General features: G+C 36.8%; 1 protein-coding gene across 11 annotated transcripts in view; it reads left to right on the top strand.

Annotated features, from left to right (window-relative positions):
- The window catches only part of LDAH (lipid droplet associated hydrolase), a 105,658-nt gene that overhangs the window by 37,977 nt on the left and 53,670 nt on the right, over positions 1 to 14,011 (top strand). For 10 of the 11 annotated variants that reach the window (XR_012003221.1, XR_012003220.1, XM_026014936.2 and 7 more), the window contains one exon: positions 6,787 to 6,956. Coding sequence is in view for 9 of the 11 variants with exons in the window: in XM_026014936.2 (XP_025870721.1) it covers positions 6,787 to 6,956 (170 nt within the window). In the remaining 2 variants the exon portion in view is untranslated. Of the gene's footprint in view, positions 1 to 6,786; positions 6,957 to 9,797; positions 12,515 to 14,011 lie in introns of those variants that run through there. The other variant, XM_026014940.2, reaches the window with a different exon arrangement.

Below are 14,011 nucleotides of genomic sequence, written 5' to 3' on the forward strand. Positions count from 1 at the left end.
TGTTGATGTTGTTAGTCCTAGGACCACATTTTCAGAACCACTACATAGCTCTTGAGGAAAACCAGTAAAATTATCTGTGTGTGGCTGAATTTCTGGGAAATGTCTTTGGTTCTCGTTTTGTTTGTTTGTTTGCTTTTTAAGATTTATTTATTCATGGGGTGGGGGGCAGAGACACAGGCAGAGAGAGAAGCAGGCTACTTGCAGGGAGCCCGATGTGGGACTCAGTCCCCAGCCCGGGATCATGCTCTGAGCCAAAAGCGGACGCTCAACTGCTGAGCCACCCAGGTGGTCCTGATTCTCATTTTATTTTTTTATTTTTTTTTTCATTTTATTTTTTTAAAGATTTATTTATTTATTTATTCAGAGAGAGAGAGAGAGAGGCAGAGGGAGAAGCGGGCTCCATGCAGGAAGCCCGATGTGGGACTCGATCCCAGGTCTCCAGGATCACACCCTGGACTGAAGGCGGCGCTAAACCGCTGTGCCACCGGGGCTGTCCTGATTCTCATTTTATTTTTATTTTTTTTTTTTAATATTTATTTATTTATTTATTTATTTATTTATTTTTAATTAATTTTTATTGGTGTTCAATTTACCAACATACAGAAAAACACCCAGTGCTCATCCCGTCTGATTCTCATTTTAAATTGACATCTTATTTTTTATAACTTTGAATATGCTTATTGCTTAGGCTACCTGTGCACTGTTGAGTTAATAACTTAGTAATTGGAGCCTGGTTCCTTTGCTACCTAATGAGAACAGTGCCATCTAGAGGCATTAGCCCAAAGGGCCACCAGAGGGCCAAAGGAAGCTATGGTTTTCTAGAGAGGGTACATGAGTGGCTCATCATCATCAAGGATTTATTGACAACCTACTAGATGATTATGTGTCGTACTGTGGAAATCTACAAAGAAATAGAGATTCCAGTCTCCGCCTTTCAGGTTGGTGACTTTCTATCTGTATTCTGAGGAGCCCAAACGTTCTAAGATGGGCAAGTGGGACTCTAGGCCCCACTAGCATCCCATCCAGCCAGAACAGTTCTGCTTTCATCTGTTTTACATATTAAAGGTTATGTTTGCAAATGCATGCTATGGTAGGTTGCTTTGGATAGGCAGGGTAGATAGATTATTCATCATCCAAGATTATTGCCCTAAAGAACAGGTTTTTTGACATGCAAAATATGATGTGAAAATATATAATCATTGAGAGAGAGGACATAAGCTATAACCACCCATCAAATGTTGAAAGTATGTTTTGCTTCATATTAGCACATGTTAAAATTATGAACAGTTGGAAATAATATTCTAGTTGCGCCACATTATCACAACCATAAATTGAGTATAATTGGGAGCACAGATGTTCACCAATGTCAGGAGGGGGTGATTCAAGACCAAAAAAAGTGTGAAAAGAAAATGTGAGGAATTAGAAGTATAAACTCCTTCTGGCTTTGATTTACTATAGAGTCAGCTTACTTGACGGCAGATTCATTATCAACTATTTTAAGTCATTTGTTCAAAAAGTGTAACATAAAAACTAGAAATCACAGTGATTTAGTTTCAGCTGATAAAACACTACCTAAAAAAGTTACACAATCTTTCAACTGATGATGAATTTGGGTCATGCTTATCCAAAGAAACAGTAAACCACTCCCATTCCAGTATTCAAACACAAGGAAAGAGAGAAAAACAGTAGAGTTTTGTCTCTTGCCAGGACCACGATTGGCAGAGGAGCATGGAGGCAGAATGGAATGGCTAGAAAAGCCCAAGGCAGGCACAGTCAAGTCTGGGGGACTCATAGTCACTGACAGTAAACAAGGCTCTCAGTAGGTGGGAAGAAACAGGAAAAAAAACAAAGGGTGGAGCAAGAAAAGAAGTTAAGAATCCCACAAATTGTTAGAGTCTCGGGGAAGACAGAAGCAAGAAGCACAGCAAGACTAGGGAAAGTAGTACTGAAGTCAGTGTCCTATAACACAGGCCAGGTCACTGCCCCTTTCTTCATGGGCCTTAGCTTCTTCCCGCTGCTCACAACAGTGGAGCCCAGATTCCCTAGTGATGTTCAGTGTCCTCCTTGATCAAGTGGCAGCCTTCCTTTCCGACCTCATTTGTTCCACCTCCCTATAAACCACAAACAGCCACAGAACTCATCATTGTCCAAAATTACACCTCACACTTTTATGTCTTTGGCTTTTTTTATTTGCTAAGTCAATAAACATTATGTTCTCCTTGCTGAATCAATCTGTCTCTCTCTCTCTCTTTCTCTCTCTTGGTCTCTCATTTCCCGTATTTTCCCCTACTAAAATCCTTAGCAGAGCACTGGGTTTTATCAGGTGAAAAGCATAATTTGATGACCCCAGTTTTTAACCATGTATTTGGAGAATAATAATAATAAATTATTTTATAAGACGTGTTTGGGGCTTAAAAGATTTTATTTATTTGATAGCAGTTTTAAATAGGATGCCTACCTACCATAGCCTGTGTTCCATGCCTTAAAATTAGCTAGCAGACTTGCACCAATGTTTAGATGCAACGAGTTTACAGAAATATTTAGGGGGCCAGGGACAGTCAAGGCCTAAACTATGAGAATGTGCTTTCACATCAGCTTAGTAAACTCAGGGTACAGTCATGAAAGGAAGACCTTTGGATCAGTGAATTACATACGCATGAAGAATTAGGGAGAGTTCTCATCTACCGTTTCACTGATGTTTTGGATAAACTTAGATAAAGTCCCTTGGGCCTTCTGTATTCCACTGAGAGTAATGGAGAAATGAATGGTAATTTCCCCTATAAAACTGATGTAGGTAGGAAAGTCATGTCAAAGCATTCTTAATTAAAATGTTTTCTTTTATTTTGAGAAAAAAAATTAAGTATGAAAAAGTACAAACAATAGTGTAAGTCCAAGATTCTGTTCCTCGATTTTCTCTCAATAGTTATCACTTTGCCATATTTGCCATAATTGCTTTAATATTTTCTGTTAATAAATAAAAACAATTCAGAAGCTCCATTTTTTAAAATTTATCTTTATTGGTACTTTTTTAGGGAAGGGGGGAAGGGGCAGAGGGAGAAAAAGAATCTTAAGCAGGCTCCACACCCAGCAAGGAGCCCGATGTGGGGCTCAGTCTCACAACCCTGAGGTAATAACCTGAGTTGAAATCAGTTGGTCCTAGCAGAAGGCTCATGTAGCACTAATCTCCAATTTTGTTAGTTCTATGGTCATAGATGACTTGTAAATAAATACTGCTTAAACGACAATATATAGTAAGACTTATGCATTTATATCCAATATGTACCTAGACATACATATATGTTATGTATGTATTATTAAATTTAGGCCATATGTTTCCATTCAAATATGTAAAGTTACACATTTATAGTAATATGAATTAGTAAAGAATATTTTCTAGATATTTATCTTGTTTTATTTGAAGAAGGGCATAGTAGTTTTCATGAATCCAAAGGGGTATTACCTTTCAGTTGTTCTAAACGCAATTAAAATGGTTTAATAAATTAAATTAAAATCCATATTTTAAATGCAATAAAAATTTGTTCTTTTCTCGAGGAAATGCTTTAGATAAACTTATTTCAGTGTTTTATAATTGTGTTTTTATCTATTTGTTTGTTTTTATTAGATTGTAAACTCCTTGAAGATAAGGGGAGTATACTGTATTTATATCTGTATTTTCAAAGTCACCATGGGCTGGGCATTTAGTCACTGTTTTCTGTCAGAGTGGTCAATTCACTTAGCGTGAAATGGAATGAAATACTAGTTATCAGATACCTGTGTCCTGAAGCTCTAAGGGATACATATCATTTCGATCCAAAAGTGGCAAAATTTTAATAACTGAATCAATTGAACAACTAAATAAAGAGTAAATGTGAAGTACTAATATTACTTAATTTCTCTATGAACTCTGTAGGAACAGATTATATGTACCTTTTGAAATAAACTCCAGACTCAATATATGAGCTATAAAGTAAATTCCATAGAAATGGGTCTAAGAAATAGGGTCAGGTTCTAAAAATTGTCAGTATTATATTTAAGACCATATCTTGATAGATATTATGTTCCAAACATATTTAGTGGATTGTAAATTGTAGTACATAGTACATTTTTCTACAGAAAAAAAAAATGGCTTAGGTAATTTCCATATTATTATTTTGATTTTGGTACAATTGAATATAATTATTTTACTATATTTTATAGAAAGTGATAATGATTTCTGGCCTTTTTTTCAGAGTATATTAAAATAATAATCAGCATGAAAAACAGTGAAATATATAATCCTTTAACCTTTAGTTTTTGCTAGTAAAATAATGTCCAGATAGCACATTTAAGTTTGCTATCATTATTATTTCTAGAAAGTATTTTCTTCTCCTTTAACCTCATTACTATAGCAGACACTAATAAGTAATGTGTTTACCTTGGAAATCTACTCAGCAGTTCCCAGAGGTAAAGCTAGATTTACTTCTGAAATATTCATTTGATTAATCTTTTGAATTATAGTGTTCATTAAAGTTCATCTGAAATATAATCTTTTAGAACCTTATTTCTGGTGTCAGTGAAGTTTTAAAATGTTTTACTGCATTTAGCTCATTTTCTTTCTCTTTGCGCTATCCAAGTAAATGTTCTTGGTATATATTCCAGGGAGGACTTAAATGATGGGAATTGGAATGATAGCAACCATAACTTTCACTTCTCTTCTAGTTTATGCCAAACACTTGTGCTATGTGCTTTAAAAATATTATGCTTACACTCTTAGGAGGCTAGAATTATTATCTCTGTTGTAGATAAGAGGACACTGAGGCCAGGTTAAAAGATTTGCCTTAGCCACCAAGTTAATAAGGTGCTCAGCTGGGAGTTAGACTCAGATTTATTTTGTCTCCAACACCCATGATATTACTATACCATGCTGTCCCAATGAAAGGAAGATTTTGACAGTTTCAAACATTATATATTTTGAAAAATAAAAAATTGGGTTTGCAGGTCTTATAGATGTTTGTTTTGGAGTATGTAAGAATAATATGATCACTTCTGGGTGGAGGGATCAAATCAGTTAAACTGAGAGGGGAACATAAAGTACTCAAGTGTAATATTCAATGAACATTTTTAATTTGGAGCTATCAGGGGCCCTACCAAAATCAGACTTCCAGATTTTCTCTCTTCCCCATTCTGTTTTATGCTGAACTTCCCTGATTCGAGGCTGACCTAGAAGAAGGATTAGGGCAGAGCACATCTTACCTGAGAGATTAGTAATACTATGGAAAAAAGGAAACTAATAAACCTCATTGACTCAGTAAAAAAGGTCTTCCATAACTGTATGGAAACATACAGGGGGACAAAGATAAGCAAGACATAAATTGTAACAGGAAAAAATTAGGAGTAGTGTGGTGAGATAAACATGGGATATTGGGGAACCAGAAAGGAAGGCTACTTTACTTCTCACCCACTGAATCCTAAAATGGCTTCTCGGAGGAGATAACACTTGTTTGGAGTTTGAAGGATGAAGAGGAGTTAGCCAGATTAACAAGGGTTGCTGAGCACTGAAGGGAATGGAAACACCATGTACAGAGAAAACTGAAGAGCAGTCCTTCGCAGTGAGTTCTGGGTACCCGTCAAATGAGCCATAGTGTGGCTCATTACAGTTCACATTAGTAACTTGTAGGAATCGAAGGCAAGAAATTTAAGATGCTAGTGATTCAAATTTTAATAAACAATTTACCACCTTGTGATATTTTGAAATATTACAGGTGCATAGGGAAGACCTATTGAAATTTCCCATATTTATAGAATACCAGAGCTTAGCAGCATCCTCAGAGACTGTCCAGTGAATTCATTTTTTTTTTTTTTTTACTCCACATTGATTTACTGTGTGCTAGCCACAGAGGAAAGGGTGAATCTTGCCTCCTAGGAGCTCACAGCCCATGAGAGGAAATAAACAGACAATTATACAAGTATGATAAAGTGCTCTAATAAGAGTGGAGAGGACTGGTTAAGCACAAAGGAAGGCTCACTCATTTTTCTTGGAGATTAGCTAGATAAAGTTTTAATTAGCTCTTGAAGATTCCAGAAGACAGTTCATTTGTGAAAGGAAGAAAGGATATTTCAGGTTAAGACTGCTGGTTAAAAGGAACAATTTGCAACATTTCTCCTTAAGCCTCTCTGTCTAAATTCTTCAACAGATTATCTAAAATAATGAAGCAGTGTCATGGGTTTTCGTAGTTTTCTATTAATAATATAAACTAGCCTAACCAGCGGTTCTCAGTGTGTGGTCTTGGGACCAGCAATATCAACATCTCCTGGAAACTTAGAAACAGAAATTCTCAGCTCCCAGCCCAGACCTACTGAATCACAGAATTTGAAGGTAGAGTCCAGCAATTACTGCTTTCCTAAATCCTGCAGAGGGTTCTGATACATGATCAAGTTTGAGAGGTAGTGGCCTAAGCTAACTATAGTTCACGGACTAGTTGAAAGTTCATGAGCTCTGAGGACAGACCTGGGTTTGAATCTTACCTTTTTCACTTCATAGATGTGTGATTTTCAGTCTATATCACCTAATGTCTGTAAGCTTTGGGGTTTTCATCTATAAAAAGAAAATAAATACTACCTTTCCAGGGCTGTTGTGAAGACTTGTTGATATAATTTGAGTAAAGTGTATAACACTGTAACTAGCACATTGTAGGCTTTAAATAAGTCATAACTAGTACTGTTGTTGGCTATTTTTTTAGGTATTTTTCCCAGTGAGTTTATTATTTTCCTCATTAAGTGAAAATATATGCATATTTTTGCTTTTAGATCCAAATGCTCAAGAAATTAATGACATCTATGGACTACAAGGTCAAGTGGAACACAAGCTAGCTTTCCTGAGAACTCATGTGCCAAAGGAAATAAAACTTGTGGTCATTGGCCATTCAATAGGCTGCCATTTTTCTCTTGAGATTTTGAAGCTTGCCCCTGAACTCCCAGTAAGTATGCCTCAGGAAGTGACTGTAAGTGCTAGATTATGCACTTGCGCAAATTCTCCTCAGCTTTCCTTCCCTCTTTTGTCTCTTGTTTAATGATAAACAGAACAGAGAGGGGGATATTTGGTGGCTGCCTTTCTTTATCTTTATCTATATTACTGTGGGCCTATGTGCATGTATGTTCATGCTGTTTCCATGTGTTTCAAAAAATAATAAGGAGATAGAAATTTTCCAGATGAATGCTATTTAATCTAGGGTTATATGAAATTCTGAAGTTGCGTATAACTTCTCATTTATAAAGGCATATTTAAGAGTAGTCATCAGCTAAGACCTAGAGAAGAATCTGATTGTGACAGTATTTTGCAAATGTTCACACCTCCTTTCAAAAGGAAGATAATTTATTATCATTGTCGTCATCATGATCATCAGTAAGCCAACAGCTGTCCTTATGGAATACCAGATCTTTATTTAATTATAAGCCTGGATACTTCTCCATTCTATAGGTTGGCAACCTTTTTGAAGCATTCATTCATTCACAAATGACTGGGTGCCACTGGGTGTCAGATATTAAGTAAAATACTGGAGACACAAAGCCCTATTTAAAGTGCCCGAGAAAGCTAGTGAGCTAGAAGGGACTTCAAAACAAAAGAGAAACTCATACTCTCACTTACATGTACAATTGAAAGGATCTACTGAATGGATGCAATACACAACATAAATTATTTCTTTATTCAACAAACATATATTAAACACTGGCCATGTGTGAGGCCCTGAGCTGTGTTTTGAGGACATCCAGGTGACTAAGACAGTCTTTGAGATAAGAGCGTCCAAAGTCTAATGGAAGAGACACACTAACCCATAGGTCTGATAACTACTGAGTGTAGGAGTATGAGGGAATGCTATTTAACCTTGTAGAGTGAATGTAAGATAGAAGTGATTCCTTCCTAGAATCTCTGTGTCCTCGGATTTTGACTCTTCACATTCCATATGATAAAAATCTCAAGGAGTTTCAAAGCTCACTGGAAATTTTCTTCTGTTTGTACCAGCTTGACACACTTATGTCTCACTCATAATTGCCCTTAGGAAATGTACAACTATAGCGTCCCTGGTTATAGTTTTTAATGCCAAATGGATGGGCATTAAGGAGGGCACATGACATAATGAGCACTGGGTGCTATATGCAACTGACGAATTATTGAAAACTACATCTGAAACTAATGATGTACTATATGTTGACAAATTTAAGTTAAAAAAATTAAGGTTGTTAATTTTTGCTTATTGGGTGTAAGAAAGTGTATTTTCTATTTCTAAGTGCAATTTCGATAAATTCAGGATTGCTTTCCATTCACTGTGTTATTATTTCTACTCTTTTTTCCACAGAAAAGTATTTTAATTGGAAAGGAGACTTTATTTTTGTTTTTAGCATTTTGCATGGCTTTTGATCTCTTTTGTGTCTTCCAAATCTCTTCTAGTACTGTGTGATGAAGTTACCTTCTTTACAGTGCCCAGCCCTGCCACTCAGTGGTTCTGTTTGTAAGTTGCTAAAAGCCCTGGCTCTAGAGCTAAGACACCTAGGTTCAAATTCCTGCTGTCATAGTTTGTGTGACCTGGGACAAGTTATTGAGTATCTCAATACCTCTGTTTCCTCATCTGTGAAATGGGGATAATGATATGTCCCCCAAAGAGAGAATTAAGTATGGTGCCTCGACCTTAGAAGTCCCCTAATAGGTTCTAGCTGTAATTGTGACAGTGGAATCATTGGCTCAGTCACTAGGTTAAGTACTGTATTAGTTGTCTACAGCTGTGTAACAAATTACCCCAAAATCAAATAGAGTAAAACCATGCACATTTATTCTCTTAGAGTTTTGTGGGTCTGGGATCTAGCCACAACTTAGCTGGGTCCTCTGCTTTGGGGTCTCTCATAAGACTACATGCAATTGAGGTATCTTCCAGGGCTGCAGTCTCATCTGAAATTTTGAATTGAGAAGGATGTGCTGCTAAGCTCACTTACATAGTCATTGGCAGGATTCCATTCCTTGAGGGTCGTTGGACTGAGAGCCTTGGTCCATCACTGGCACTTGGGTGAGGGCATCCTCAGTTCCTTAACATGTGGGTCATCTTTCTAACTTGCCTCATTAGAGGAAGTATGGTAGAAGAGCCAGAGAAAGTCTGCTGGCAGATGGAAGTCACAAACTATAGCCTAATTACAGAAATCATGTCCCATTACTCTTATGGTATTCCACCTGTTAGAAGTAAGGCCCTAGGTCCAGCCCCCACAAGAGGAGCAGATTACACTGCAGCATGAACATTAGAAAGTAAGGATCATGTCAGAAGCTGCCCACCCCACCACCGCTACAGTGAGTATTTCACTTGTGTCATGTACAGTCAAGCATATAGATACGTAGATAACATATAAATTAAAATACTGAGTATTTTATTTCCCAGTATAGCAAGTGAGCTGGTCTTGCCAAAGAAAATGCAGCAAACTGATATGAAATACAATTTGGGGTTATTAGTTATCTCGGGTGTTTTAAAAACCTTAAAAAGGGAATTTTTTTTTTTTAAGAAAAGAGTACTTGCATGTTTGAAATAATAATAGCATTACTATTTGTGATGGTTAATTTTATATGTCAATTGGACCCAGCTAAGGGACGGCCAAAGAGCTGGTAAAACATTTCTCAGTCTGTCTTTGAGGATGCTTCCAGAAGAGATTAGCTTTTGAATCAGTACACCAAGCAAAGATTTGCTCTCACCATTGTCAGCAGGTATCTTCCAATCCATTGAGGTCCCAAATAAAATAAAACTCAGAAAATGGGGGTTCTTTCTCTCTCTCTTCTTGAGCAGAGACGTCCATCTTTTCCTGCCCTTTGACATTGGATCTCCGGGTTTGCTGGCCTTCGACTCCAGGATTTACAAGATCAACTCCTCTGGCTCTCAGGCCTTCAAACTCAGACTGAATCATAACACTATCTTTCCTGCTTCCCATCTTGCAAATGGCATATTGTGGGACTTTTTGGCCTCCATAATCATGGCAGCCAATTCCTATAATAAATCTCCTTTCATATACATGCATACCTATAAATCCTGTTGGTTCTTTTTCTCTGCAGAACCCTGACAAATACACTATTCTGTAAACATAAAGAAGAAAATGCTCATTTCTGAGTCCTTCACAGTCTGTTAACTTAATCACTGATCTGTCTTTTTGGTTTTTGGTTGCTTCACATCGATTCTGCATGTAATGTATAGTTTCTCTTCTACATTCATGAGAACAGTTGTTCAGCACATTTGTTTTGAACCCATCTCTCCTTTTTGGCGTGCACTCACATGTCTGTTGGGAAAGAAGTACAATGCTTCTCAAGGTGAATGCAGCTTCTTATAGCTCCTTTAGCTCTAGAGCTTTCTAATTATTGTTCTCCTTCCAGGTGTTCTTGCCCTTGCAGGAACGGTGGTGAAAAGGGAAAAGGGAAATGAAACATGAGCGTAACGTAGTCTGTTTGTGGAGGCATAACTCATACTGTGATTATAGAGTTTTCAGAGAGACATGTGAAACCGTGTCTTCTTAAAAAGGGTGTTTTCTAGAAAATAACGCATGCAATAAATTGTCCATAAAGGTCACCCAGGGAGAAGGGTGAACATCTGTATGATTTTTTTTTTATTATTCAAAAGCTTCATCTGGCTTCAATTAACTGCATTGTTGAAGCCCTCCCCACCCCACCCCCCCGCCTCTTTAAACACCTGGCCCAGTTAATATCGGTGGTGTGATCCCTGCTGAAGTGTTGAAATTTCAGTGTCTCTGCGCTACCCTAAGACGGCACAGTGCCTGCATGCCTGAAGTTAGCATGACACGCTCCATTTAAGATGCATTTGACAATCAAATAAGTTTGTATAAGCCAGAGTGTTGCAATCCCTAATCATTTTGCCAAAAATAAGTTAGCTGTTATGTTTTATAACATATGAAGTGTGATAATAAGAAACTTGTGTTTCCATCTCTTCTGTTATTTTTACTGGAATATTTGACTCCCATAAGATTTTGAAGACATATGTGTAGTTTAGTAGCTGGTTTATTTGGTTTTATTTTGGTTCAGTTCTTTACAATATTTTTATAACTAATTATAGGAAACTTTGGTCTTAAAATTGTTTTAAAATACTTATTGCACACTTTAGACATATTATCTGACCTTTATTTTAATAAACTAAAGTAATGGCTCTTTTAAAAATCTGGTATTGAAATTTTTTTGTTTCTTTAAGCAAAATTTGGTACATAGAATTAGAGAAATCATTCTATATTTTAACAAGTAATGCCCAAAATAAAGAATTTAAAAAGAAGCCTGAGAAAATATATAATTGGAAGACTGTTAAATAGTAGCTGTCATGACTTGTAATAACAAACATAGTTTTAGACTCATAGGCTCTTAGAGCTGAGATGGACTTTAGAAACAGTCTCATCCTATCTTTCATTTCATGGATGGGAGCTGAGAGCAAAGTCCCTTGCCAGGATGCAGCCTCAGCTCTGTCTTAACCCAGGGGTAGGATACAGTTATATTAGCTGTGGGTATAACGAGAGTCTAAGAAGATATTTGATGACTCTTTCAAACTTTGGATGACAGCAGAGCCTACATATAGCACTGTATACTCCTGGATACAACGAGCTTCATGCGGTCCATGATGTTGCAGCTCAAGAAGCTGGAGACCCCCATGAATGCTGCTTTAGCAATTTGGGGCTGGAGGTCAAGTAACTGGAACAAAAAAGTAGTAGTTTCATCCATCCTATTTAGAATCTTCTTTTCAGCATTAGTCCTCTGTATGTTAAAAATGTGCCATCTGATTTTGCCAATAGATTGCGTCAAATTCAAGGTTGGAAGTTGAAAGACCTTGATTCTCAAGTGGATTCTGCACTGAGTTGTGAGGTGAACCTCAAGTAATTTTACTTTTATTTTCCTCTAAGTATTTATATAGCATTTTATGAAAACACTTCATTCCCTTCCAGGGATAACAGATCCTTCAAAAACTTAATTTTTTATATCATTTGGCCTTTCTTGGGGAAAATGCACAATAACATAGAGCTTCCTTTGTCTGTCTGGTTGGCAAAACTATCTTCTCTCTAAATGAAATTTCCAGATTACTTAAACTCTCTTTTTTAAGCACCAGACTCTTTTATCCAGTTGAATAAAAATTTGTCTAAAATATATTATTTACTTATCTATCTTCTTCAGCAATGCATATTGATTATGGAGGAATTAGTGATTCAAGGACGTCGTTTTGATAATGATATTATACTACAGTGAAATACAATTAAAGAGATTTTGCCTATGTCCTGAAACTTCTTAAATGATAGTGCTTAAAAAAAATTGCCTGTTTATTTTATAGTTTCTCTGTCTTCTTCCTCAGTGTTAGGTTCTACTTCTCTTCCCTACTTACAATTGGTTACTGTAATTTGAGCCTAGTAGAGACGACAAATAATCATGTTAGAATTTTGTCTTGAGTAAGAATGAACAGGTCTTAAAATGCATATGCAAGAGTAAAATTGATTATATTAAATATGTGGATTTTGTTATTGCTCAGAGCTTTTTCTTTGTTTATTTCTTCTGGGTCCCCAGTAATGTTTAGATACTCAAAATTTGAGAGGCTTAAAACACACTGCAAGTATAGCTGAGAATTTTGGACACTTTTTAATGAAAGAGTTAAAATAGCATGTTAGATCATGCGTGTTGATTTAGGAGTACATCTTATCTCCAGTAGGGAAAAAAATAAAGTCAAATATTCTGCAAACAATGAAATTATTTAGACTGTAGTGCCCCAACACTCTTCGGATGAACCTTCATGTCTGAAGTGAAAGCTAGATATCTTTGTGATAAACATTCATATAACATCACTGCATTGTGTTCAACAGTCAAGATAAACTGGAGGGAGGGGAAAGAATAAAAGCTCATTCATATATCAAAGTAACTGTTGTCAGAGTCCTGTCCCTAGATTAACTGAGGAAAGTAACATAAGGCTCTGAATATTTTGAAGAAAGAGATGGTTCCTAACTGGGAAGATCAGAAAAAGATGAAGAGCTGGTATTCGAGCAGAGGAAGACTGAGTCAGTACTTAGAAATGTTTAGAAGTAGTGGGTTTGATGTTTTGGTGGTAAGGAGTTGTTATATATTCTAAGCAGTGGGAACAGTATAAAAAAATAGTTTTTATCATTGGACACATGAAGAGAGCAGTGAGTGGTCTAATTTGGATGCAGCCTAGTATGCATGTAGCGAGCAGTGGGATGGAGAGCCTAAGGTAATAGAAGTGGGGACTAGGAGGTTAGGACTCTATTTCCTGGACAGTAAGGAGCCACTGAGGGATCTGTGATAATAATAGTCCTGAATCAGATATATTAATGTCTCAGCGAAAAGGAGAGTGAATTGGGGAGAGAGTATAGAATAAGAAGCTAAAAACCCAGTGATAGGCAAGCTATTACTAGTTCTGATGAGAAATACTAAAGACTATATTTGGAATTTGCCAAGGGAAATTGTTAAGAGAGAAAAAAAACTGGTCATATATGTATATTAGGAGAATGACTTTATCTGATAGAAAGGAAGATGAAGAAGAAGCAAAAGGTATAGTAAGTTTCTAAACTAATGACTACATTAGTCCATTAGTGGATTCTGAAGTCACCTCAGTGGGTTGCAAGCAGTGGCTCAGTCAAGATAGGGTAGACTGTGCTACACTACAGTAACACAGTGTCAGTAGCTTTTAACAACAAAGATTTATTTACTGCTCATAATACAAATCTTTTGAGGGCTGGCTGCCCCATGCAGCATGTTCTCATCATGCACTCCTACTCCAGAATCCAGATTGATGGAGTAGCTTCTATCTGGCATATTCCAGTCTCATGGCAAAAGATAAAAAGGAAATAACAAACCACTGCATTTTAAAACCTCTGCCTGGAGGTGACATTTGTCAGTCTTCACACAGCATTGCACAGAACAAGTTCTATGACCAAGTCTGCCATCAAGGAGGCTGCAAAGTGTAATCCTCCTCAGAGCAGCGAAGTATATGTTTATGAACAATAAAATAGCATT

This window comes from Vulpes vulpes, chromosome 8 (genome assembly GCF_048418805.1).
Source record: "Vulpes vulpes isolate BD-2025 chromosome 8, VulVul3, whole genome shotgun sequence".
In the NCBI taxonomy this organism is placed as follows: Eukaryota; Metazoa; Chordata; class Mammalia; order Carnivora; family Canidae; genus Vulpes; species Vulpes vulpes.